General features: G+C 46.7%; 1 protein-coding gene across 1 annotated transcript in view; it reads left to right on the top strand.

Annotated features, from left to right (window-relative positions):
- The first annotated feature begins 5,678 nt into the window (after nt 1-5,678).
- Nucleotides 5,679-27,923, top strand: part of Aff3 (AF4/FMR2 family member 3) — a 464,232-nt gene continuing 441,987 nt past the window's right edge. Inside the window, exons 1-2 of the mRNA XM_032900975.1 lie at nt 5,679-5,795; nt 6,502-6,575. Of these exons, the coding sequence (XP_032756866.1) occupies nt 5,775-5,795; nt 6,502-6,575 (95 nt within the window). The 5' untranslated portion in view covers nt 5,679-5,774. The remainder of the gene's footprint in view (nt 5,796-6,501; nt 6,576-27,923) is intronic.

The raw sequence follows: 27,923 nt of genomic DNA, 5'->3' as shown, positions 1-27,923 counted from the left end.
GAGCGTGAGGGCCTCACAGATGCTCTGTAATGGCAGATCTCTGAGACAGAGCTAGCAGAAAGGAGAAATGCAAAGCCGGGTAGAGGGCTTTGGACTGGGTCCGCACTACATTCATTATTTAAGCACCTGTGAGCAGGGGGATGCTTCGACACTATATAATTAAGGCGAAAGCTACAGGGCGGCATATGGTGTTGTGGCTACCAGATCTGATCCCCAATCTGCCGTGCTTTGGTTAGTGACACTTATCTGTTCCTTAGTGTACTCGCTCGCAGAGGAAAACCATGGCAACAATACCTTATGTGCTTTTGGGAGCATGAGATGGAGCCGATCTGTAGAACCGGAGACAGTGGGGAGAGAGGTTTGCTCTGCGGGGCTATTTATCCACTACTCCGAGAAGGCTCAGGGTCCTTGCGACCTTACAAAGTTGGCCAGTGTGCATCTTGAAGAAAGCATGCCCAAGAGCCAGTGGGAATACTGTGGCTTAGTCTGGATGGTTAGTTCTGTTCTTCTGTCAAGAAATGGTAGATTCATCTGCCAACAAGTCAGTGCGACACAAGGTATGTGAGCCGCGATGAGATACTCAGCTGGTTTGCGTCTGCGACAAGACAGTCTTTTCTGTTTCCAGAGTAAGGGTGACCACTTTTGGTTTTTCTTAAGAAAAAAAAAAAAAATGCCGAGCCACACTCCCCTCCCCCACCCCCAAATCTTTGTAGCAGATGCATGAGAAACAATAACACAGAAAGTGTATATGCATAAAATTATCATGCGAATCAACTTTTTTTTTTTTTTTTTTTTTTAGCAGACTCTTTACATTTGGCAATACTTTAAAATCTCTAAAAAGTGTTATGGTCGCTGACCACGTTTTTTTGAAATTGTCTTTGTCTTGTTTGATACTTGAAAGGCATGAAAAATCTCCCTCCACTTCCTCACCCTCTCCCAGGGGTCATTTCCCCCTCTCTTTTCTTTGCCCTGGTTGCCCTCTGACCTTGCTGTTTCCACGGACTTCTGAATCTAATTAATGTCTCCCTGGCTATATAAATGAATTATGTAGCCAGGAGGATGTTGGAAACTTTGAAGAAAGTGCATTCCTTAGGGAAAACCTGGTTTTGTTAGAAAAAAAAAAATAGAATGCACATTTCCAGGTGGTGGGATGTGAGTACAGTGTAAAACCTCAGCTGTACACTCACACTCAGTAAATACCGCTGCCTGACAACACGGGAAAACCTTCGAAGCATCAGATTTGACGTTTGGAGCAATTCTCAGCCATCGTGGAAGGTGGCTGAGGGGGCAGATTATCCATATTTGTTGCCATCCCAAATAGTCTTCAGCCACCTGACTGAGATATTGGCTTCCCCTCCCCCTTTCCAGTCAATTTACAACCCTTTGCAGGGAGTATGTCCTCAGAGGACCGCTGAAATGGCTCTGGCTGCCTGTGGCCCAGAATGTTCTGCAAAGCTCCGGACAGCAGGCAAGTGAGGAGGAGGGGCCTTAGTGAAGTTCTCAGCCAGAGGATACTGTCAGGGAGCCCAAGGCAGAGATGGTCCCTATGCCCCATGTTTCCATGGAAACAGGAGGAGTGATGACAGCCAGCACAACCGCACCATCTGCTCAGGACCTGGAGAATGAGGGAGAAAATGAGAAAGGTACCTTAGGTCCCAGGCTAGATCCACTGTGTGCTACCTGTGAAGAGGGAGGCAAAGGCCGAGGACACTGGAGCTCCTGGGTAGATTTGAAAATCCATGCTGTCCTGGGGCTTGACATATTAACATCTAATTTGCAAGCAAAAAGCCTGGAGGGTTTATTGGCAAACCCTAGATACAGTTTCAAACACCCTGGAAGCCTCTGGAGAGAGAAGCTGACTGAGTGAGGTATCTGCTGCCTCCCTGGAACAGGAGAGAAAGGTGTTGTGAGAAAAGATGGGGGAGAAGGGGGGGAGGGGCTGGGAGAGCTTCCAGGAAGGCCATCCACAGAGCTAGCTCTTTTCTAGAGAATGACCGGGGGGGGGGGGGGGTTGAGATTCTATTGGTTCCCCAAGGCTACCTCCGAGTTCCAGCCACGTCTTGACAATTAGTTTAGGGAGATGGTGTGAATTTGCTTCTAGGGGCACACAAGAGGCTTCAGGTTCCAGGGGAGGATGAGGTCCTCGCCAAGAGCACATACCCTGTTGAGCAGGATCCATTTCTTACTTCCTTCGTATTGTGGATTTAGCACAAACCAGCCAACCAACCAGCCAGGTCACCAGGGAGGCCAGGCAGTCCTGCTGGAGCTACCTTCCTCAGTGACCATCCCCTAAGCCTGTGGGTCCATTCAGCTCTCAGTAGCACAAGTTGCTTCTCCCTCAGGAGAAAAGCCCCTCAAGTCTTCTGGGTATTCAGAAGCTGCTGCTTCACTGGGACATATCCTCCCTCCCCACCTCATCTCTCTCTCTCTCTCTCTCTCTCTCTCTCTCTCTCTCTCTCTCTCTCTCTGTATATATCTCACTATGTATCTATGTATTTACCTATCTATCTAGGCAATCTCTTCTTCCTTTACAAAAAAGCCAAACAAAACCCTAGCAAAACCACACAACACCCCTATCCCCAAACGAAAAGTCACCAAAACCCAAACCCAACAACAAAAACTCAACAAACCAAACCCTTTTCTAATTCTAGAGAGTACCAGCGCCTCTCCTTCTCTCTCCCTCCTTTCCTTCTCTCTTCCTTCTCCTCCTCTTCTTTTGTACTAAGGTTTAAATTTTGACTTGTCCCAGTGCTAGATTTGGTTCCTACACTCAATGGGAACAGTCGTAAAATATAAAAAATAAGTTCTTTTAACGAAGAGTCTCATTAACTCCCCTACACCTCACCAGTGAAAACTATTCGTTTTCAATTTATTCCCATCACAGCTCAGGCAAAGACAGTATCTACAGCAATGTTTTGGGTTTCTTCCAAAGCCCTCACTCTCCAAGTGGGTTCTATTCACAGAAACATCCACCCGAAATAAAACACTAATGCATCCATCCTCGAGTTTAAGTCCCCGAACAGAAAATACATTATTTGTAAAGAAACATTAAAAAAAACAAACAAAACAAAACACTCACAGTGAAGTTACTTCAGGTTCAAGTACACTAAAATGTAAACATGGGGACCCAGAGTTGGCATTCAAATATACATCTGTCCATTACTTCATAGCTCTTTTGGAGAGACCTTTTACAAATAACCCTCCTTCCCCAGGCCTAAACCCCCTTTTACTCTCTCCTGTTCTGGGACCCATTTATCTTCAGTCACTACGAGGGGGAGGCTTGAATCTGTGTCTGAGCCTCAAGCGCGGCATGGGTCCCGCAGTAAACATGGTTCTGTTTGTTCCTCAGCAGTCTCTTTTGTATAAACAGATGTGGTGGGAAGGGAAGGGAAGGGAAGGAAAGGGAAGCCAGATCCTTGGGAGGGGCTGGAGGTCTCCTTTCTGGAGAAGACTGCCAGCTGCAGCCAGGAGCCCGAGGAACAGGACACATTTCTTGTCCAGGCCTTGGAACTTGCAGTTCTTCCAGGCATAGGCTGTTCCCCTCCCGCTCTCCTCCACCCTCCACCCCAGCCTTTGTTCCTGGGAAAGCTGTCTCCATGTGATGTCTGTAGCTCACTTTTGCCAGAGCAAACATTTCCAAGAGGGTTTATGCTAAGTAGGAATCTGTAAGGCACATTTCCCCCCTCCTTCTCTCCAGATACACTGTAGACCAAGATTTTGGACTCCAGCCCTTCATACCTGTACTTTGTCCATATTTCCTTTGTTCCTTTGTAGCCTTCAACTAACTGGGCGGGGTGGTGTTTAAGGCAGGGAAGTTGTTAGTTTGTAAAATAACCAGTGGGTCTCTACAACTGATTTGATGCAGACTGTGCCTTCGCTTAGCGATTGATATTTTCACATGAGTTATGGATGCTAATAAGGGAACTATTCCAAAGCTGGGGGAAGACAAGGATGCCCCCCCCCACCAACACCCCGGCTTTGCAGTCCTGTTTCCGAGAGCAAAGAACTCTGGTTGGCCTTTCGGAGGTCTACCTGCGCCTAGAACTTCGTTAGTTCTCCTTCGGAGGTGGATGAAATAAAAAAGGGGGTGCTCCCGGGTTGATTTCTATCAAAGGGGCTAAATTTTTGGCGGCCCCACATGGTGGCTCTTCTTGTCTAGAAAAGGAACAAAGGCCGATGCACTGCAAAGGCCTCCCTTAGGGCATGCGGGGGTTGGTGTAAGTGGTGAGCTTTGCTCCGTGCTGCTCTCTCCAGGAATCCTGAGGAATCCTGAACAAGGCTCGAGGAACTGTAGCCAAGAGCATGGGAGAGGGGAGACCCCCACCCCCACCCCGAACCGCCAACCCCCCCGGGGGGGGCCCAGCATGGGTTCCTCAATTTTTAGAGCAGAAGCGCAGAGCTGGAAGTATAGACCTGCTGGACATCTCCAGTCCCCACTCTCAAAGTGTATATAATAATGAGCGAGGGGGGAGCAGTCTTTCAAACCAAGGGAGAAATAATAGCAGGGCTTTATTTTTTTTACAAGCCACAGTGGTACTCTATCATCCTTCCAGCTGACAATCTGCCACTCTTCAGACAGGAGAGGAGGCGGCGGGAAGTTTGTAGTGGAAACCCAGAGGCCTTTCCAGTATGAAATAAAAAGAAAGGAGGCTGGTTTCCAGGGACCGGGCAGCTGAGGGGTAGAGGGATATCCCTTCGTCCCCCAACCCCCAGCCCCCCAACCCTCTAGGCAAAACTGCAGCTGAGAGCAGGTCTTGGAAGAAGCTTCCTTCCCGCCTCCTCTTTATTTCACTTAAGTTACTGGCTCCAGATATTTGAAACGATTTGTTTTCGGCGCTGCCTTGGGCTGCACAGTTAACTCTCACAGCGCCTGGGGCGCCCAGGGCTTTTCCTTCCTAGCACCCACCCCAGGTCTGCAAGCGTGCACACCTCCCGCCGCAGCGCCCTGCGGATTCCGCTTAATTTGCGGAGGACCAGAAAGTCCCTGCTGGACACGGGGCGAAGGCAAGAGGCAGGGGGCTGCTCTGCTGCAGGTCGGCCTCGCCTCAGCACGGCAAGCCCCTGCCCTCGGCGCCGTCACCGCCGCACCTCTCCCTCCGGCTCGCAGAACATCCCCCGCAACCCTCGGGTCCACCAAAGATCTGGAGAGATGGAAGGGCGCGGGTGAGGAGGGAGAGCCGACGGCCCGGCCCGAGAAAGGGCGCGGGACCCCGATCAGCCTCACGGGGAGCGCGGGGAGCGCAGGGGCGCGCGGGGCGGGCGCGGCGCGGGGCTCAGGACGCGCGCGCGCCTCGGCCTCGCCCGCGCACACGCGCCTCCCGGAGGAGAAAGAGGCGGGCGGGCGAGCGGGCGGGCGCAGAGCACCGCGCCGGCGGCTGCAGCAGGCCGGGCCGCCGCGAGGGGAGGGCGGAGGGCGGAGGGGCGGCGCAGGCCGGGAGGGGCGGCGGCGCGGCGAGCTCGCTCGCGGCTCTGGGCAGTGTGGCTGCGCGCGAGCCGGCGAGCGGGTGAGTGCGCCAGGCGGGCCCGGGAGGCGGGGCCGCGGGGGTGCCGGGCGCTGCGAGCCGGGGAGGTAGCTGGCGGGCGGCGGCGGCGGCTCGGGCGCGGCCGGGATGCACCTTAGCGGGCGCCTCTCGTTCCAGCGCGCGGGCGGCCCGAGGCTCGGCGGCGGCGGCGGACACAGCGGCGGCGGCGGACACAGCAGCGGCGGCGGCGACGGCGGCGGCGGCGCTGACACCTCCCACCATGGACAGCTTCGACTTAGCCTTGCTCCAGGAATGGGACCTCGAGTCACTGTGGTGAGTCCCGGTGCTGGTCGTTTGGGGAGCCGCGGCGGCCCCGCCTGCCCTCACCTGGGCCGGGACGCCGGGTGCCCGGCCGCCGTGGGGGTGGGGTGGCTCGGGGACACCCGCCTCGCCGGCCGGCTCCTTCCAGCCTTGGCGGGCTGGATGCACGGCCGCCTCCCCGTGAATTCGTTAGTCTCCGGTCCCGTCCCCTCCTCTCGGTGTTGCCTGCGCCAGCTCAAGGGACCAGTGGTCTGGTTGCCACAGGAGGAGCGCAGCGGTGGAGAGGGGAAAAGAACCGATTTTTTGAACGTGTCACTGATGCCCGAGAGCCCACCCTCATCCCGCAGCCCCTCTCAGCTACCTTCCTTCGGATTGTGTTCCCTTCCAGCTCCTGGAGAGTCTCGGGCTCAGCCCTGTGACCCCCTAGAGTTGGTACCGCTACGAAGTGCCCCGGGAGGATGCTCACCAGCCTTGCTCCTTGCTTGCTCCCTGCTTGGCTCCTGCATCCTTCCTCTGTCTGTCCTACCTCACTCCCACTCGAGATGGAAAAGTGAGCACCCGGGGCAGGAGGCCAGTGTGTCTCGGTGCCCGAATTCCAGAGGCCTTGGCCCAGGGAAACTCATTTCCCGGAGATACACAGTTCCTTTGCACCCTTTCTTCACACATCCTGGTGGCTGAACTCCTCTCAACTCCACTCTTTTTTTTTTTTTTTGTCAAGCTCAAAGCTAGCAGCCTGGAATGCACTTGGGGTTCCAGTTCTCGCTGTTCTCGCATCAGGGAGAGCTTCTGTAGGTAAATCACAGGTAGATGCAATTTAATTCCAGTTGCGGTTGTCTGAAAAATCCCATTGGCTGCCTCAGCATCCCTCGCATTTCCCCCACCCCTTAAATGTTTCCAACCAGCCCTATTCAGGTGGTAAAATTACTGCTTGTATATTCCTGGAGGAACTTGTGTTATGTTTAATATTTACGGGGACGAACATCTGCTGGAACAAGCATATTAACTGCTCTCTGTTCTGCCTCTGGTAATCGCTGATTGTAGAGCTGAGCGTTTCCCTTCTTTTTAATTCAGTAAAGAGTTCACATGTGTCTAAAACTGCGAGTGGTGTGCACATGAATATGCAATGCACAATTTTAAAGCCAAACTGCTTTATGATTTATGGCTCATCCATCGATGGTATGTAGACGTGTGGATCTCCGCAGTGACTTAGGCTCAAAGTGACTTTTATTTTCCCAAAGACAGGTGTAACAAAATAAACTAGACACAGAGCTCGCGAATTATCGAGCAGTTTCTTATAAAAGATCCGATGGTGAGTACAGCTTGCTCTGCATAATGTTGGAGCCTATAAAACACACAAGGATGGGCTCCAATGTAATAAAGCTTGTATATATTACACTGGCAACTTCAAAGAGCTAGTGTAGAGAGAATACGGAACATGTTATTACTCTATAAAAGTTGCTAATTACTGTGTTGCTGCTCCTGGGTTATTTCAGCCTTTCATTTACAGATACCTATTATTTTACAGGTTTACCTTTTGAAATGTTGGTTTCTGGCACAAATTCAATAGCTTCCCAGATAACAACTGTATTTTAAAAATTACTTTTGCTTTTTAAAATCTAGGCAGGCTTGTTGTCAAAGTGGAGAACTTAATATTTTGGATACGTTTTAATGCTGCGTATTCACTTTCTGGTTCAAATTGAACTCCTGTATGGTTTTTGTAAGTTGTGTTCTGAGATTCTCAGTGGTAATGGCGTAGTCCTTTTTGTCAAGGGCTCAAGCTGTGTCTTCAGTTCCCAGTAAATGATCTTGAACACTGTCGAAGAATGCCCGGTGAATGGTTGTTAAACTTATATCTGCTACATACATACATACATACATACATACATACATACATACATGAGACCAGGTCCCTCAGCATAGTCCTGAAACTTGCTTTGGAGACTGGGCTGGTCTCAGACCACATAGATTTTTACCTCTGCTTCCCTAGCACAAGCACTGACGATGTTGCACCATCACAGCTGGAAAGCAGTTTTTTTTTTTTTAAAGCCATTGTACACTCAATCAGATTTGTTAGCAATATGTAGTTTCTTGGCTTAAGAAAGCATGCTAGATTTCTTGATTGCAGTATAGTCAAACAGTTTGGCTTAAGAGAATGTTTCTTATTTTGCGAATATAGAGTTTACATTTACAAAAGGTTATCTTTAGGTAAAGTTAAAGATAAAACAAACTACTTTGGTTTGCATTTCAAATATGTCAGACATTCTCTTAGTTATAGACCAATTTTTGCCTGACATTTCTAACTCAATTTCAGGATTTAATTAAAATTACAGTTTAGTTTTAAGCTCATACATGATCAAAATACTATCTATCTATCTATCTATCTATCTCTCCTCTCTTTCTCCAGCTCTTGTTTGTTTTTGAAAGAAGGTCTTGGTGTGCAAGCCTCACACTCAAGGTAATCCTCCTGCCTCAGTCTACTGAGTACTGGGGTAACAGTCATGTACCCCCTCATGCCTGACATACTAGATTACTTTCTCTGTGTCTGGTATTTTCATATCTGTTATCTTCTTCTTTGAATCTGATAACATCTCAAAAGTAATTGACAGTACTCTCATTTTTATAGATAATAGGGGCTTTAAACTATAAGGTGACGGTGCCAAGACCAAAATGACAGCAGATATTTTAAGTCTAACACTTGCTAAGTACTTGTCAGAGGTGTGACCATTATATGTCCTAGATCCTTTATTCCACAACAAGAAAATTACCACTTAAGTACTGCTGTTGGTCTGATTTTTACACAGAGGAAAATTGAGGATGCATGGTCAGGTAGCTTGTCTGAGTTCACACAGCTCAGACTTGATGAAGGATTAGCTTTAAAGTCTTCTTTTCTGATATCAGGGCTATGTATTTTCTAGAGCCCTGCAGATCTCTTCCAGCTGAGAAAGAATGGCTTTGCAAGAACTACAAAGCAAGAGCACTGACATCTGCAAGTTAAGGCTGTGTCAAAATATTAAAAGAGAAGGTCAGAACCCTAAATGGTGTTGATTTAAGAAAAGAAAATCTGAAAAACCAAAAGCCATGAGTTAGGAGTGGTGCCTGTTAATTCACTTATGAAAGGAGACATAAATTTTAAATAAAGACCACTGAACAATCCATTCTTTCATCATAGGAAAAAAAGTCTTTGAAGAGAGGAGGTGCAGATTAATAGCCAGAGTGTCTTATTTTGATAACTGAACAACGTTCTCTTAATTGGTAGACATCGAATCCTGATCAAACAAATTACACTTTATTAGTTGCGACTGTGGCTTTGAGCCTGTGTGTGCTTCTTGTACATGCAGGAGAACACGCATCATGTGGCTATAGATGGAATATGAAACAAAAGTATGGCCAGTGTGATATAATCAATTGATGGGAGCCCTTGGGTCTGTCTTCTTCCATTCTATCACCCCTATTCAGAAGCACCCATGCCTGGCTTTTCAGGGTGGGTCTTCCAGCAGGAATGATCAGATGCCTGTTCATTTCACCCTTAAAATGGAGATGGATGTCCCTAAGAAACATTGTTACCATACTTCCCTGTCCTTAAGAAACACTGTATGCAGGGAAGTGGCCCGCCCTGCACAGGACTCTGCAGCTTCTGCAGACCTGAGTCCTAAGCAGAGGCAGTTATCCGAGGGAGCAATGCCGCCCTTCTCTTCCTTTCTGCTCTTTCTCTGGGGGTTCACACATTTTGGCTTAGCCGTTACAACATCAGGGTCTCTAAAGTGCCCGACAGACCCACTGTTGCTTTTGTTTGTTCTGTTCATGCGTCTTTATTGGTCATTTATAAAGTATAACGCCTTGTGGTAGCGTCTGTAGGGGATGAAGAACTGAGTAAGATGTGGGCTGTGCGTTCCTTGTCTAGTTTTAAAGTTGGATGAGAATGTAAATGCAAAAGGAAGCTTTCTGCTCTAGAGATTCAAAAAAGATTACTCCCGTGCTTGGGACTAAGGTGGGTGCTAGACAGGCATTTTTTCATTACTACTACTACTACTACTACTACTACTACTACTACTACTACTACTTACTTATTTTTTTAAAGACTTCCACAGAAAAGGTGGACTTTGGACTAAGCTTTGGGAGACGAACTGACTTTTAAAGATGGTGGGGAAAAAAGGCATGGGGCATCTTGAACAAAGGCTTTTGGGTTTTTTTGTTGTTTGTTTGTTTGGTTTTTTGTTTAGTTGCTTGTTTGTTTGTTTTTGTATCTCTAAGGGTGCTTTTTATTGAGCACAGTGAAATTACCTATGCTATGTATTTTAAACACACAGCCTGGTCATCATGAGATGGTTTGCCAAATGAGAAAAGTTTTCCAAAACCAACTAATATTTACTCTTCTCTTCTCTACATTAAGAACACTTTTTAAAAATCCAGTCCCGGTGGGTTGGGGATTTAGCTCAGTGGTAGAGCTCTTGCCTAGGAAGTCAAGGCCCTGGGTTCGGTCCCCAGCTCCGAAAAAAAGAACCCCCCCCCAAAAAAAAAGAACACTTTTTTATTCCTAGGGAGAAAGTCAACAAAGATGGAATAATAACTATTAAGACCTTGCTTAGTATTCGTTCTGACCCTCACCCCCACAGACTTTACATAAGCCAGCGTCCCTACATTTCTGTTCACACAGGCATTCTACGCCCTTCAGGACCAACCCTTTGGAGTTGTAACCCAGGGGGGAGAAAGACAGCTCAGCAGTTAAGAGTGTTTATTGCTTCTCCAATTGACATGAGATCAGTTCCCAGCACCCACAGGAGGCAGCTTCTATCCACTTATAATTCCATCTCGAGAGGACTCCAATCCTCTCTTCTGGTCTCCCTGGGCATTTGCAGCATACATCCACATGGACACATCCACATACATAAAAATAAACGTTCTAAAGGGAAAAGAGATTGTTACACATGGATGTTTCAAATTGTAACAGATGGGTGTTTCATATCCATCAGTGTTCATGTGGTAGTGGTTTGCATTGGAGAGGCACCACTGGCTTAAATGTTTTGGACCAAACTCACAGCTGACACACAGTTAACACTGCAACCCAGTATACCTGTGAACATGAGTGCACATGACGGAAACCCAGTGTCAGCCGGAAATAAAGTGTCAGGCGATACCTGGTGTGATGTATGGGATGTATTCTCATATCTTCTATATCAGATCTCAGATATTTCCTTACAAATTTTTTTCCAGTCATAGATTAAACCCCCAAGATGCAAAGGGGAGACTATTAGGAGTTTAGAGCATTGTGGGTTGTCCTGATGCTTTTTGTATTCTGATATTAATTCTGTTTCTTCAAGAGGGACTCCACCCCCTACCCCAGCAGTGGATCTTGAACTCAGGTGATCTCGTGAGCCTTTCCCCCATTTTAACTGGTCAAATAAAGGCTAGAGCCCATGATTGGGCAGTGGAAGGAAAAGGTAGGATGGGAGGTCTTTGAGAGTGGAGGCAGGTAGGAGGAGGGAAGAAGGGAGGAGAGAGGAAGGAAGAGGAGGAGGGTGCGAAGATGGAACAGAGCCACGTGGCCAGCAGAAACTACAAGTAGTAGTGTTTAGATGTGCCCAATCTAGGCATATAACTTATAAATAAATAACAGTTTGTGTGTTTTCTGTAAGGCTTACTGGGGTTGGAAATTACTACAGCATTAACTCTATATCTACACCTACACACACACACACACACACACACACACACACACACACACACACACACACACAATCTGAAATACAAAGCAGGCGCTGCCCACTGGAGAAGGCACGGGCACATCCTATTGAGGGAGTAAAAATTCAAGGCTTCGGGGCACTGAAATGTATTCTGAGGAAGTAGAATTTCAGGAGGAGGAAATAAAAGGGAAGAGAATCCACGTGGAAGGAATAGCTCACATAGACACGGAGGGAATGAAGCGTGGTGTTTATCTGAACATAAGGTTATTAGCTAGGGCAGGATGAGGATGGACTGCGCTCCCACCAGGCTGCTGGGGAGCAACAGCGTCCTAACCTGCCGAAAGGATGCTGCTGAAGGATCAAGTAATGCTCTTGATTCTTTTCAAGTCTGTCACTCCAGGAGAGGCTTCGATAAGGCCCTAGGGTTCCCAGGCTTTTTACTAGAAACAGACCTTTTCTTCCATCGTTATCAAGCTTCTCTCTGCTGCTTTTCATACTCCCGATGCGTCAAAATGGCCCACGAGGCATGATTGGTGGGCCGAGTGCATGCATCCTGAGTTTCCTGGAGGTATTTCTAGGAGAGCCGGCTTGGTAAGCTACCCACACTCTCATTGGCTGAGAGTGACGACATAGTCTTTGGAGGTGACTTTCATTGGTTGAAAGTGTTTGCCTGCACCCTGCATGTGCCCTGTCCTGAGCACGGGGAAGGGCTCTTAGCAGGCTCCAGGGTGAATTGTATCTTGGAAATCCTTCCTTTCAAATGTGTGGTAGTGTGGAGGAAGCTGGAAGGAGAACATGGACCCTCTTGTTTGGTGAGAGGCAGCCACAGGAGGCACCCCCGGCATGTGGCATGGGTTGAGGAGAGTTGGGTAGGCAGGCTGGTTAGTTCAGGATGTGGAAGTTGAAGGGTGCTGGCGTGGGAGACAGGGCTGTGGGGATAAAGGGAAGGATGCGCGTTGGAAGTCTTTGGGTTTTAATCAGATGCCTTTTGGTGACAATAAAGACGCTATTACGTGTGCGGAAATGGTTCCTTCCTGTGTTCCAGATTCTCTTTTGTGGAATGTAGGAGGGTTATAAAATGCTAAAAATCTATTTTGGGAGAATGTCCCTGTGAGCCAGAACGTCTAATCAATGACTCTGCAGATTAGCAACTCAACAGGCCCTTCCTCTTAACATCGGTTAAAATAGTAGTCACGCTAGACAGCAGATCGATTCCTCAACATGAAGTACTAGATTATTTTGTGCGTAAATGGGATTTCAAGGTTTGAAATAGATTTGTCTAAGTTTTCCTAGTTTTGGGGGAGAAAGCCTGGGTGGCAAAATCAAGGCCATACAAGAACATATAATATCATTTGATATAAAATAACGTTCCTCGTTTTATTCTCAAGTGAAAATCTGTAACTTTACTTTCAACATTGGCTGTTCCTTTTTGTTTGGAAATGGAATTTGAGATCTTGGATTCAGTTGGCTTCAACCTTGCTTTCTGTTGGGCTCTGAACAGCTCGGTTTCTTCCCCCCTAGTACAAGCCTTGGCTTAATCACTTAAAAGCAATGATGGAGTTTGTTTTGCTTGCCCTACCTCATAAGGTTGTGATGTTCTGTAATCAAAGCATCAGTTACTCTGTTAGGGTCAAATGCGGTACTTTTATACCCTTTGCTTCCTTAAAATGTCTCTCTCTCTCTCTCTCTCTCTCTCTCTCTCTCTCTCTCTCTCTTCTATACACACACACACACACACACACACACACACACACACACACAAGCTTATTGAAAGACCACATGGGGTCTGCTTCAGCTTTATGTGTGGCATACAGTTCTTGGCTTGACATGGCAACCCCAGGGACATGCTTGACTGGAGACTAGTTTTTTTCTCAGTTGTATGTCACAGTGCAATAGATACATGCGGTTGTACTAGCAACTTATGTAGACGTATGAACCATTGCATAATCTCCCATGTTTCACTGAGAATGTATTGTATTACTAGCCATTACATCAAACGACTTCATTTGGCACCGTGGGTCCCGTAACATTATGTCAGGCTAGTCGCAATTTGGGTTTACTAGAAACAAGATACAGTTATACCAGGCTATGAAGATACCACCTAACCTAAGAGGTGAAATGAGTTTTAATCTCAAGCCAATAATATGTGGGATAAGATAGGGGGCCTTGGGTGTCTGAAGGTGGTACACACACTGGGTGTGAGCATTTATCAGTGGTGTGACTGAGGCCGTGTCAAGACATCATTGCCTGGATAAATGAACCAGCGGTAGTGGGCTATCCCTGGGACTCTGTGCTTATTAGCTTTTATCAACTTGATACATGAGAGTCACTTGGAGGAGGAAACTTGAATCAGAGGAAATGCTGTCTTCAGACTGGCCTGCAGGCTTGTCTGGGTAGGATTTTCTTGACTAATGACTGATGTGGGAGGGTCCAGCCCATTTTGGGCGCTGCAGCCCTTGGTGTGTATGTAAGAACAAGAAAGCAGGCTGAGCAAGCCTGGAGAGCAAGCCAGTAAGCAGCATCCCTCTGCAGTCTCTGCATCAGGTTCCTGTCTCTAGCTTTCTGCCTAGGCTTTCCTTCCTGATGGGCTTGTAAACCAAACAAACTCTTTCCTCCCCGCGTTGTTCTGGCCCTGGTGTTTATGACAGTAACATGCAAACTATGGTAGACTCCTTCCGGCTGCTACAGTCTGAGCCCACTCCCATTACTGGGAGGCAGGAACCAGAGCACACAGAAGGCATTAATTGTAGTCCCTTGGGTATCTCTCCATTGCCGTTTTTTTTTCTACTCACATGTGGAGAAAGCCAGGGAGGGGACTTAAACCTCTTCATAGAATTTCTCCCCAGGAGGCGCATTGTTAGCGGAGGTAAACAAAAATGACTGTAATTTGGAGACCACACTAACGTATCAACTCACAGTTATGTGCTTACCTTGATACTGAAAATAATTTTATTTTTGCTTTTTTATGGGCAGGAAATTAGTTTTCAGAAACCCCCCTGGGGGTTGTAATGTGAGCCTGTTAGTCTTAGTTAAATTCTTCTTGTCATACCTGGGCTGTTTACCTCAGTTAGGAAGTGACAGAACACATTTTCAGCCAGTGTTCATTGAAATGTTAATTAGCTCCCTGACAGGTAGACAAGGGAAAAAAAAAAAAAACTTCCTGTACTAGCTCAGCCCCAATTCCAGGAAATAATCTGTTTTTGTTTTTAAATTGGAAAAATACATTTTGACTTTTGGGTTTTTTGTTTGTTTGTTTGTTTGTTTGTTTGTTTGTTTTGGTTTATTTTGTTTTGTTTGTTTTTTTCTGTAGAAGGTATCCAGTGGATTTAGGACCCAGGAAAGGAAAGCTGTTTTGAAAGTAGAGGTCAGTGTGCTTAATGCACCAGGGAACATCTGAACTTTAATGGGTATCCGGATAGCCCAGGGAGCTCGTTAAAACATAGATTTTAATTTAATAGAATCAAGGTGGGGCCATGAGCTTACAGTTCTGATTGGTTCTTGAGTACTGACATGTTCTCACAGAACAGACACCGACTTGTAAGGACAGAAATCACCCCTTTGAAAAGACGCTCTTTCAGAGGGCTTTCTATTATTCTCTTTGCGGTTCAGGGGGACTTGTATAGGAACATTGTTTCCTAGAGCTGGGAGGTTACATTTACAGGCAGCATTTATTTTATTGCTGTGTCCTTTTTAATACAATTCTGATGAACGAGAGGGTGGTTACTTGTATCTTAATGAGGGCAGGCTGGTGAAATGGACATGAAGCCCTGAGTAAACACACTTTGTTACAAATAGGCTCATCCCCTTTTATAGCCGTTCAGTACTTGTCAGTACGCCTTGGTCAGCTGTTGCTGCTGCATCTGATGGGGGCTCTGGGAGTACCAAGATGATCCTAAGACCTTTCGGATCTGTGGGGACTCTAACAGAGACTCAGCAGCTGCACAGAATGGAGACCAAATGTCCCGTTCTTTCTCTGCCACGATGCTTGGGAGGAAAGGGATGCAGGTCAGAGTTTAGGGGGTGGCAGGAGTTTAGAGAATTATTGCCCTACCTGGTGACCATAGTCCTAAATTATGGCTTTCCTAGTGTCCTAGGAGAAGCCTCAACTTCCCAGATATGTTCCACTCTGCCATTACCAGAGAACCATGGATCAGTTAGATGGGGAAACTTCACCACAGTTTCCCTAACAAACGCAATTTCGGTAGAAAAATAAGCGTACTTGGGGCTAATAAAATACAACGTAGCCATCACTGTACATTCTGTGTGATCTGTGGGAAGGTCCTTAGCTTGATTTTATTAATGAGGGTGTCCTAGTACATGTGGACACACACTTCCACTCTCTGGGATTTGAACAACTTAATGTTTAGGGTTTGGAAAAGAAAAATGACTTTTTAGGAGTAGTGGGGAAGATTGAAATCTGTGGCCTTCCTTGGGGCATGCCAATTGGTGAAGGTAGGGCTTGAGGAAGTATTTATAGTGTCAATAGAGCCTCAGATCTTATTGTGTTCTTTGTGGACATGCATGGTACTACCTTGTGTGCCGTGGACTGCTGTGCTACCCGACTAATTGTGTGCGACTATGTCTTCAGCCTGCACTGTTTTCTTCCTCTTCCTCCTCCTCCTCTTCTTCTTCAAATTATTTATTTTATGTATGTGAATACACTGTAGCTGTCTTCAGACACATCAGAAGAGGGCATCAGATCCCATTACAGATGGTTGCGAGCCACCATGTGGTTGCTGGGAATTGAACTCAGGACCTCTGGAAGAGCAGTCAGTGCTCTTAACCGCTGAGCCATCTCTCCAGCCCACATTATTTTCTTCTACTTTACCTTGTTTTCTATTGTGAGGAAGAGGAAAGGAGACTGTTAAGGGGAGCAAGCATGTAGTTACTGATGTGGCTTATAACTTGCGACATCAATTAATGCTGTAGAAAACAGTATTAACTAGCTAAGAGTATGTAATAGTTGGTCATAGAAACAGTCCCCGTTATCATTAGGTAAAGGACCCAGAGCTTTGTTCTGTTGGGTCAAGAGATCTTAAGAAAAAAAGGGAACAGTGACCCATTGGGTGCTGAGCCTGAGTGGTGCTGTACAGGTGGCTGGTTCAGAGCTCTTGCTTTGGTACATCAGCCTAGCTTGCTTTTCTCCCAACATGCCCCACGGGATGGAGTCTGCCCCTGTCCATGGGATGGAGGCTGCCTTTGTCATTTCTTGGAACATGGGCTGTGCGAAGTGTGGGAGGAGCTTGAAGACTTGAATTCAGCCTGGGACGCTGGCGCCGCTGTAGTGCCAACCCTGCTGTTACCTACAGAGAGGCCGTGTGTTCTGAGCGCAGTGGGTAGACGGGTCTCCCAAAGCTTCATGTCTCCCAAGGATGCTGAACCTCTGGTCCTTCCACTCTCTGAAATGCCCCTCTCCTGCCCTGCTCGGAGGGAGAAACAAGGACTCAAGTGAAGTGAAGGCTTGGCACTGCACACCCTCCTAAGGGACTATGGGTGCTGTCTGTCTGCCGGGACACGGACTACACCATCCACTGAAATGACCCAAAGCGCCATTCAGCCATCCTTGAGTGCCTTTTCTCTCAGGTTAAAACTTCAACCTCCATAGTTCTGGCCCTGTGACATGGGTTGTAGCCTGTGTCCCATCTGCGCTTCCTGTGCCCAGCTTACAAGGGTTCCTGTAAAGTTAGTGGGCCTCCACAGAAGAGTCAGTTCTGAGCTTCCCGCAGAGCTGAGTCCTTCCCAGAAACATGGCTGTGGCCCATGAGGCCAGGTGATTCTTGTAACACAAGGACTGTCTGTCTGTCTGTCTGTCTGTCTGTCTGACTATTTGTCCTTGGAGATAATTTCTCCTCCAAAGCCTGGTGGAGCTTTTTCTTGGAAGATGTCTTTTCCTTCCTTTTTCCTAAGTAGAATTTGGTCCTTTGGCATGACTGGAATCCGTTTTTGTCAGGAAAGCTGGTGAATTTTATCACCTTACCTTGACTTAAAGCTCTAACGTTGAGTAACAAGTTCCAAGTTCAGATAGAAAATTTTTGGAGAGGTTGCCTCTGGGGAATGAGTAAGAGCACTGTGTAGCAACCCATATGTGAAGAGGCCATAATGAAACCTGTTGCTTTGTTGTCTAACCTGAAGATTGTGTGTGTGTGTGTGTGTGTGTGTGTGTGTGTGTGTGTGTGTGTTGGGGGTGTTAGATATATTTATAGTATGAGACAAAATCTAGCATTTTAGCTTCTAATATTTAGATAGATAATTAGTTACATAAATTAGTGTATATTACTTTCCTTATCTCTATCCCTCAGTGAGATGAAAGCAATATTTTAGAACCCAAAATACGATCCGCAATAACGCAGCACAGTATGTGTAGAGTCTAGGCAGCTCTTAGCTGCTCTTTGTAACTTTCTTCCTCCGGATCTATAGATTTCAGGATTGAGAGGGCAGTCACTGGTTGAGCCTGACAGATAAGTGTGACTAGACCTTATTTCTAGCCTGTGATGTATTTCAGATACTTGTAAGAGTGGTTTTGACCTGCCTGGCATCTCAGGATGTTTAGAGGGTGGTACCATTTAGAGATGAATGACAACTCACAGGTCCTAAAGGATGAATGTGAGGAGAGGTACACAGTAGGGCCCCTGTGGTATCAGCAAAGGTAGAGGAGGAGCAGCAGGCATGGCCATGCTTGGCGGTGACGGTGGTTATATCTGAAGGTTTGTGCAGCTGAGTGGGGAGGAATAGCAGGAGAAGAAGCCAGAGAATGAAGTGGGGACTTGTTCCAGAGGGTCCCTGCATGGCATCCCAAGGAGCCCAAACATTTTCTTGTGGATGGTCAGCCATGAAGGTAAATGAGTAGGTGAATACACTGGTTGTGTTTACACGGTGGTATTTCTAGAAGGCATTGTAGACAGGAAGAGAATATGGAGTGGCGAAGGTGAAGTAACACATTGAACTATGCAGTGCGTAAGGCCCATGCGCTGTGCTTTTAGAGGGGTGTATAGGAAACTGGCCGCAAGATCCTCACATGCAGGAAGAAGGCAAGGGGAGAAGGCTTGGGGATTCTCAGCGTGTGTGTGCTGGTGAAAATGAGAGGGTGGTCCAGGAGGAGTGAGAAGAGAATGAGAGAGGGAGGAGTGAGGGGAGGATGGTGATCAGGAGGAGTGAGGGGAGGATGGGGATCCGGAGGAGTGAGGGGAGGATGAGGATCCGGAGGAGTAAGGGGAGGATGAGGATCAGGAGGAGGGAGGGGAGGATGGGGATCCGGAGGAGTGAGGGGAGGATGGGGATCAGGAGGAGGGAGGGGAGGATGGGGAGCAGGAGGAGGGAGGGGAGGGTGGGGATCAGGAGGAGTGAGGGGAGGATGGGGATCAGGAGGAGTGAGGGGAGGATGGGGATCAGGAGGAGTGAGGGAGGATGGGATCTGGAGGAGTCCCGAGGAGGAGGGATCAGGAGGGAGGATGAGGGGATCCGGAGGAGGAGGGGAGGATGGGGGATCAGGATGGGGGAGTTCAGGAGGAGTGAGGGGAGGATGGGGATGGGGGGGAGGATGGAGATCAGGAGGAGTGAGGGGAGGATGAGGATCAGGAGGAAGGAGGGAAGGATGGAGTTCAGGAGTGAGGGAAGGATGGGGAGCAGGCGGAGTGAGGGGAGGGTGGGGAGCAGGCCTGGGATTTTTGGGAGCAGCAGTCTAGAATGGAGGATGAAAAAGCTAGAGAATGGAGGAGCCAAGAACTTGGATACAAGGCCAGATGCACTCATCTAGTCATCTGTCGCGTCCTGGATGGGCAGTGGGGTGAAAAAGTGGCTGGGCATGGTGAGACGGAGCTGCGAATGTCTCATTTTTGAGGGAAAGGGAAACAGATCTTGAGGCAGCTCTCAGAGGAGGATGGAGGGGCCTGACCCAAGGTATAGGACCTTTGGTTCTCCTTCTTCCCTGGATCTCTCTCTTCCCCTCTGCCCTCCTCCTCTTCTGCCAGGAAAGGGAGCTTCTAAAAGTAGTCACAGAGCTGTGTATGGAATATGCCCTGCGAAAAGGTAACAGATATGTATTTCATAGTTATTATTAGTGACTTAATGAAAGTCTGCAGAAGCCACTTCAGCATAAATCTCTGTCATACATTCTGAGATTTAATTAGAGTGTTTTGAAGGTAATTTTGATTCAGAAGTAATTGGGTAAGGCTAAGTCACCAGAAAAATTAGTGAACTTGTCTAATTGGGGAGACTTTAAAATGGGTTTTTAAGAATTATTTTCAAACTTAAAAAAACACAGCCAGGAACCCCGATGTATTATTATGACTGACATTGGCGGTAGAATCCTTCTCGAGGGGTGGTGGGCCGGTCGGCCTCTGAGCGGTTCTGAGGCTCTTACTGACAAGCAGAGGTCATGAGTCTTTAAATATTTCATGTTATTTCATAACCTGTAAAGTAGGTTCTGTCCTTTCTTGTTCTGAAGAGAAACAAAGGAAGGTAACACATTACACAGAACCCATAGCTAAGGTGGTGGACCTGGGACGTCCACTCAGGAAGTTTATATACATAGTCACTACCCTACAAAGAGCTCCACTTAGTGACAGCCATCAAGTGTGAGTTCCAAAATATCAGTGAGATTTATACGTGTGCATGTCAGATGTCTGTTTTATCTATCCCGTGTATACACACAAGTCTCCAACAGGCACAGGGAAGTTTATGTGTATGAAGCATCTTGAGATTTGAATGTTAAAACTCCGAATAACGTAGTAGGTATCCTGGGTACAAATATTGTGGTCTGGAGGGATTCTAATTAACAGGCTTCCCTGTACATGAATTGTCTGCAGGTCATTATCTTTTTAGATTCCATTTTTTGGGTCCATATTTACTGTGTATAAAACACACCGTCTATATATTTTCCCTTAATTATTTGTGTGCCCATAAAACCACTAATTTGACAAGTTTTATGGTTGAAGAAAATGGCAACAACTGTTTGCCACAGCTGGCCACATGTATCGTAATACCTAAATGTAACTCTATTAATAACAACGATGACGGCGCAGCCAATCAAACTAGCAGTGCTACCTCGGGGAAAGCCACCTGAAATCCACACGAGGTGTCTGTCTCTAAAGGAAGCGTGTCTCGTAGCAGCTTCTTCCATTCCATATGCACTCGGCCTGTCCTCTCCCTGTGAGACTTGAACCTGTACAAAATGAGCTGCCTTGGTGACAGAAGAGAGGAAACAGGCTCAAATTCCTGTTGTGAGATAGTTCGGCAAAGTGAAGTTAATAGATTCTTGGCGTAACAGACTGTGACAAATTGAGACAGATGTCATAAATAGCCTTAGATGCTTTCTTTGAAGATGTCTCTTTGAGAACGAGACAAATACAATTTTGAGGAAGATCTTAAAAAAACAAATCCACTTGGCAGGCAACATCAGAGAGGCACCATTTGGTAACTGGAAAGGTCAGGATTTTAGAGCCAGCCCCGTAGGGCTCAGATCCTGACGCGCCCTTTATCATTCTCGGTCCCATCGTCCCGTGGGAGGCTCCGTTTCCTTGCGCCTCCGCGGAAGTAGTTCCGCCACTCATCTGCTACAAGGATTGGATAAGAATGCATGTTAGCGGTTTGACGCGCAGTAGGTCTTCAAGAATGGTGAGCTTAGTTACTCTTCTAGTTGGACTAATGGCTACATCTATTTTGCTGCCTAAACGATTTTTAGGGGTGTTGTGTGAGTCATTACATTTTTATTTCCTGTCATCGATTTCCCCCTCCAAATCTGGACCAGTAGTTTCTTCCATTGAGAGCAGAGTTTTCTTCGGATTGCTAAGACATCGCAGTCAGGTGAGGCTGCCGCAGTAAAAGCTGCACAGATGTCAGAGGCTGAGGTGGAGTTCTGTCCATCAGCTCTACCAGTGCAGAGCACTCTGGCCGGTGTACCTCCCCCTTGGGACATACCATCCTGTTGGAAGAAGGGGGAAGGAAACTTTGTCAGGCTGTGTGCGGCCCATGATGTGCTGTTCCTAGTTCCATTTTAGCCTAAGGAGTTTTACAGTGAGAGAATCCTGACACAACACTCTGGACTCACAATACCTCCTGCACCCGACATACAGCAGGCCAGACGGCCCAGGCCATGGTGTCCTCTTCAGGAAAGAGGCACGGCAAGTGGTGCTATGGCCTCCCAGGCCATTCATCAGCATTGTGTTACTGTTGTGTAGTATTTGAAAATTAACTTGCAACCTATTTCAAAGGAGTGGTGGGCGCGCTCCTGTGGTGCGTTATATATTGTAAAATATCTTTACATTTTGGTCTATGATTCTGTTTTTTTACTGAAGTTTATCCTGTCTTTGAATATTCATGGAAGAAAGGGGGATTGGTTGAGACACACACACACTCTCTCTCTCTCTCTCTCTCTCTCTCTCCTACATACCTACGTTACTAGACTACTACCACCACCACCATCACCACCTCCACTATCAGCACCTCCACCACCACCACCACCTCCACCATCACCACCACTACCACCACCATCACCACCACCACCTCCTCCACCATCACCACCACCAACTCCACCACCACCACCACCAACCACCTCCACCATCACCACCACCAACACCTCCATCACCAAATCCACCACCTCCTCCACCACCACCACCACCACCACCACCACCACCACCACCACCACCACCACCACCACCACCACCATCACCACCAAAACCCGTGAAGTGTTTCTATCCACATAGACAGCGGTTTCTTGAGACATGCTAAAATGTTTGGGAATTACTTTGTTTAGAGATATGTGCTTATGTAGTATTTCATACTTAAACATTTTCTTCCACCTTGTAGCGATTCATACCATATATTCAGTTACGCACGTCACAGTAAAACTAAAATTAACTTTTGAACGAGAGGTCAGATAAATACGTTCGTTGGCAGGGAGTCAGTTGGTTGATAGGAAACTGATGTTTATCACTTCTTTTTTTTGGTTGACCTGTGTTCGTTGAACCTGGCTTTGGTCTTTGAAAACCTCGAAGCAGCAAGAGAAGCAGTGTGAGCGCACAAGTAGGCAGAGTTCGGTGAGCAGGAGAGCGCTTATTATGGCCGCCAGGTAGAGGGGTCACCTGGGATTTAGGGGCTGGGCTTCTGTGTGTGTCCTCAGAAAAAACATAAATGCAAGGCTTTTCTGAGAAAAGCAATTCTCTCTTTCCCGTGAGTTTTGTTTTATTGCTTAGAAATGTTCCCAGCGCTGTTGGAATCATAATATTAAGTCTGAAGCAGGAACCAGTACACACCAGCACCGTGAAACATTCAAATGGCATTTAAAAAACCCTCCGTGAGGCTGGAGTAAGGCAAAAATATAAATAATTACGAATGGACTTCCTGCTTTCTAATTCGTGTGGGCATTGAGAGATAGGGTTTTGAACTGGTTGCCGATGCTCTAAAGTACTTGGGAAGAAAACCCATTAGACAGAGTCAAAACTCGAATAGATTAGCTGTTCGTTAATGGGCCCAGAAGATCTTTTGCTACTTCAAAATACTTTCTGATTCTCATTACTTAGCTTCCTTGGCTGCAAAAGCCTAAGGCTCTTCCCCACCCCCCCACATTTCCAGAACTATGAATCTACCAGGAATTCTTCTTCTAAGCAATTATCCTCTAAATAAAATATTTAAAAAGCTAAAAGAAGTTCTAAATGGTGCAGTGATTGGTGAGATCCAAGGAGGAAACATTTCAGGTGCCTTCGCATCATGGGTGGGTCGCTGTTTTATGTAACAGGCTGCATTCAGAATCTTGTTTAACAAGCCTGTAGGATATAACTCTGTGTGTGTGTGTGTGTGTGTGTGTGTGTGTGTGTGAGAGAGAGAGAGAGAGAGAGAGAGAGAGAGAGAGAGAGAGAGAGAGAGACAGAGAGAGAGACAGAGAGAGAGACAGAGAGAGAGACAGAGAAAGATACTTAGGACTTAGGATCCTAATGGTGTCTGCATTTTTCAGGATCTCAATATGTCCATGATTGTATGCATGTGAAAATAAGACCATTTCGTTTTTTCGTTTTTAGTCTGGTTGCTTTCTTTTTGGTGCTCAGTTGACCAGGCTGAGACCTCTAATAGAATGTCTAATAAGTTAGCGGTTAGAAGAGATATCCTGGGTGTGCTTCTGGCCTTGGAAGGAGAGGGGTTCAGTTGTTTAGGATTATAATTATCTGTAGGTTTTCATGTAATGTCCTTAATGGAGTTAGGATTCCACTCTATCCTTCAGGGTCGCTCTGCTGGAGTAGTTCCCTTAGAAACACTTTTTGGCTTCTGTTGAGATGATCACGTGGAGTTTTCTTCCTCCTGGTAATATGGTTTAAGCCCCCGATGGTCATCTGTTGAACCAACCTTGCCTTCCTGAAACATTTCACTTGGCTGCAGTATACAGATCATTATAAATGTGTTGCTGGGATAATTTTGCTATATTTTGTTAAATGACTTTATTTTTTGAAATATATTTTCTCTCAGTTTCTTCTTTAATAGTGGAAGCTCATGAGCACCAGAGACAAAAGTAAAAGAAGCCCTGTCCGTGGAAACTCGAAGGCTCCACTTCTGTGCATATTTGGAGTGACTGTCCTTTAAGTAAGGATAATCAAAATCTAAAATGTGCCAAGTGTTCGGGCTCAGAACTTTTATGTAATGCTTCTCTAAAGAATTCTGTCTTGACATATGCGCAGGAAATTCCTACATATTTTTAACATGACACATTTAGATTTTGTCTTGACCTTAAAAAAAGTCATTTCTTCCCCCTCCCCCCACTTAGTTTTCTAATCACTAAAGAAGATTTAGGGGACTAGTAATTCCATGGAATGTGTGTCTGCCTCTAGAAGGTTTATTTATTTAGTAAGTATAGACTTAGTTCACACATTCAGATAGTTTAGAGGCTAAGCAAATAGATGTCTGAGGCAGAAACAGTTACACGTGGCTGTGATCCCTACATTTAAGGTAAAACAGATAATACCATGAACAAAACAACGTAGGCCCTCACTCTCCTGGTCTACGTGCCTCCTGGACAGGACCAGTCATTCAGGAAGTTCCCGATGGAGCCGAGACCGTGTGTTCAGCTCCACTGTTAGGACAGTCTGAACTTTTCTAGAGCCTTGTTGTCTCATCTGTAAGATGTAGATAAGGGAGCGAGAAGTCACGTCCCTAAGGGCTGCTTTGAGAGGACCACATGGTCTAATAAATAGGAATGGCTTGAAAAGACCAGGCCCTGGATTGTATAAGGAACATTATTTCTTTTTCTGTAAATCTCCATTTTCTGTAAAAGGTACTTTTCTTGTTCCAAAGGTCAACTACCCAGCCACTGAAAATACCATGTGACCAGCTAGAAATATACCTCCTTTTCGCAGAACAAACTTGGTAATAGTTGAAAGAACCCTTCTCTGGACTTGGAGTGTTGCCTGAGTTTGACCTTCTGCTAAAAAGGACTTCTCTTACGAGTCCTTGTAACAGCCCTGCAGTATGCTTCAGAATCTTCCCAAACCCAGTGTTACCTGTAATGGTTATCTGTGGCTTCCTTGACAAATAGAAAGTCGGGATTTGAATGCGGGGATGGTTATAGGCCCGAGAATGACTTAGAAGATTTGGGCTCATGCATGGGTCATTTTAGATGAAGACTCACAACTTTGTGGCTTTTGGGGGGGGAGTCAGAACCTGGGCAAAACTAGACCACCTGATTTTTCAAACCCAGAGGACTAGAGAGGCCTTTCCCTCGGCATTCTGCTGCGGGGGCTGGCTGCCTCTGTACCCTGTCTTCTCCTCTGTGTGTTTCCTTCTCTTTCTCCAGCCTCACTCTTTCTCTTTCAGGCTTGTAAATCCTGGAATCCTTAACCTGGAGGTCAGGGAACCCGTGACACCAAAAGTGCTCTTTTCTTTCTTCCTTTCGTTTTTTGTCTTCTCTTAGGAGGGAGCTTTCATCAGACCCCCAGAGGCATCCATGACCCCTGCTTCTGTGTGATGGAAACCTGCTCTGGCAACAGCCGGTTTCCATTAGGAGCCGGGGCTGAGGTGGAGCTTGGAGAACTCTGAGAACTGGATTCCTTTGTTACTGTTTCCAGGCTCTGTGGAAACTGCGGGCACCAACAGGGATGCCTTGCAGAGCATCCTGCAAGGCAGAGTGGCTTGACTGTGAGCACACAACTGCATCGCTTCCTGACTGCTACCCCAGCAGGAGGCTGTGATGGGGCTAGGGCATAACCAGCCCACACCGTCATTTGGAAAGGAAGCCAGGAACCCCCCTGCTTTTCTCCTGTTTCCTTGTGCCCTGGGTGGGAGGCAGGTGGTGGAGATTTGCTTTAATTGCAAATAAGCTGATTGACACAGACCTCAAAGTGAGGTATGGTAGGTAGCTAGACAGAGAATGTCTTCTGTACTTAAAATGAAATTAAGGGCCAGTGGTGGATATAAAGCCAAAGGATTGGAACGAGTATAATAAAAGGTATTTTATAAGCGTGAATGCCATACCCCATCTCGAGGGCTTTTCAAATATTAATTATAGTTACCCTGAGGGTCACTACTCAGCGATAAACTTGTGACCAAATAGCTTTACTTGTCTCTTTTAGAGCTGTAATGAAGCCCTTGATTTTTTTCCCCCTTCATTATACAATATTCAAATTTACCACATAACAGCTTTAATGTAATTGATGGCTATGCACTTTTCGTTGCAGGGGTAGGATCAAGCTAGGACTTCTTAATATGACCAGACAGCAAGAGTCCAGAAGTGCACTATTTATCCCCAGCAGTTAGTTGGAAGACAGGACATGCTGGGGACATTCAGTTAAGTGTGACGGGTCAGGAGGCCTTCTGAGGATAACATTCTTCTGGCAAGAACATAGGCTAGAGCCAGAGTTAGACTTCAGGCCTTGTCCATACTTAGTATCCAGAGACAACCAAGGGCTGTAATGGGGTCAGGAGGTGCCAGCTACCGTTCTTGCAGACTTTAGATAATTTAGTTGTAGAGGGACGGTGACACGGTGTACATCTGCAAGTTTACCCATGTGTTCCTATTGCACCACGCCTCAGATCTTCCTGTGTTTATTTTCTTATTTTCTGAAGGACGTGATGAGTTGTTTGATCAGAAAGAAATCTCATAGTGAATGACTAAAATAAGGGGGAAAAAACCTGAAGTGTTTAGATAACCGGGCAAACTCTTTAAAAAGGAAATTGGATATGGAAATTTACCCTATCAAGGGATCAAGTGTCAGCAAGAATTTCTTTAGTGCACTTAAATGCAGAGTCAGGCATGACTGTACAGGTAAACACCTGTAACCCTGACATGGGGAGGCTAAGATAGGAAGATCATGAGTTCAAGACCAGCGTAGGCCAGTACAGGCTAGGCTGGGCTCCCTAAGGGAGTCCTGTTTCAGAAGTTGAGAGTTCACTGTCACCCTGGCCAGTGGAGGGCACAGTGCTGTTTTCCTGGAGGCTGAGGTTGTGTGTCCCAGGCTGAAGAGCTGCAGGTACTGCAGTGAGTTCTTGCCATCCACTTGAGAAATGAGGAGGGGGCACTGGGGTTCAGCAGTGCTTTAACAACATGCACAAGGAATGGCGGGGCTCACCAGAGGTAGGTTCTTGCTCTGTTGAAGGCACTTCTTCCTGTTGTCCTCAGAAGAGGTAGAAATGCTGTATGCAGATATTCATTCTCTCTCTCTCTCTCTCTCTCTCTCTCTCTCTCTCTCTCTCTGTCTGTCTCTCTTTCTCCTCCCTCCTCTCTCTCCTCTCTCCTCTCTCCCCTCTCTCTCTCTCTCTCTCTCTCTCTCTCTCCCTCCTCTCTCTCTCTCCTCTCTCTCCTCTCTCTCTCTCTCTCTCTCTCCCTCTCCTCTCTCTCTCTCTCTCTCTCTCTCTCCTCTCTCTCTCTCTCCTCTCTCCTTTCTCCTCTCTCGCTCTCTTCTCTCTCTCCTCTCTCTCTCTCTCAAAAATATGACCTTTTCTTTTTTTTCTTTTTCAAATTTTATTTTACGTGCATTGGTGATTTGCCTGTATGTATGCATGTCTTTAAGAGGGCGTCGGAACTGTGCACTGCCATGCTGGTGCTGGGAATTGAACCCTGGTCCTGAATCAGTGCTCTTAACGGCTAGACCATCTCTCCAGCTCCAACTCTCTCTCTCTTTTTAATTTGTTTTTTTTTTCCTCTCATATCAGGGCTGCAGTTTTCCATCCCTCAGCCCCTCCCAGACTCTTGACCTTTATAAATTGGTTGTTTGACCCAAATGGTTTAAGTGATTCTGTTTAAGGTGAAGTAAGCTGATGGGCCCTTGGTTTAATGCTCTGTGTACGTGTTAAACAACTGAAGGGCAGAAGGGACTGTGTTACGTTTATGCTTTCGGAGCGTTTAGTCCGTGGACACTTGGCTCTTTTCTGAGTCTATAGTCGGGCAGTACGCTATGAAGACAGAACACGGTAAACACCGTTTGCCGTTTACCTTATGGGAGCCAAGAAGAAGCAGAGACAGGGAGGGGCAAGACAACCACCA

The sequence above is a fragment of the Rattus rattus genome, chromosome 4 (genome assembly GCF_011064425.1).
Source record: "Rattus rattus isolate New Zealand chromosome 4, Rrattus_CSIRO_v1, whole genome shotgun sequence".
NCBI lineage: Eukaryota > Metazoa > Chordata > Mammalia > Rodentia > Muridae > Rattus > Rattus rattus.
This window is presented reverse-complemented; position numbering and strand designations above follow the sequence as displayed.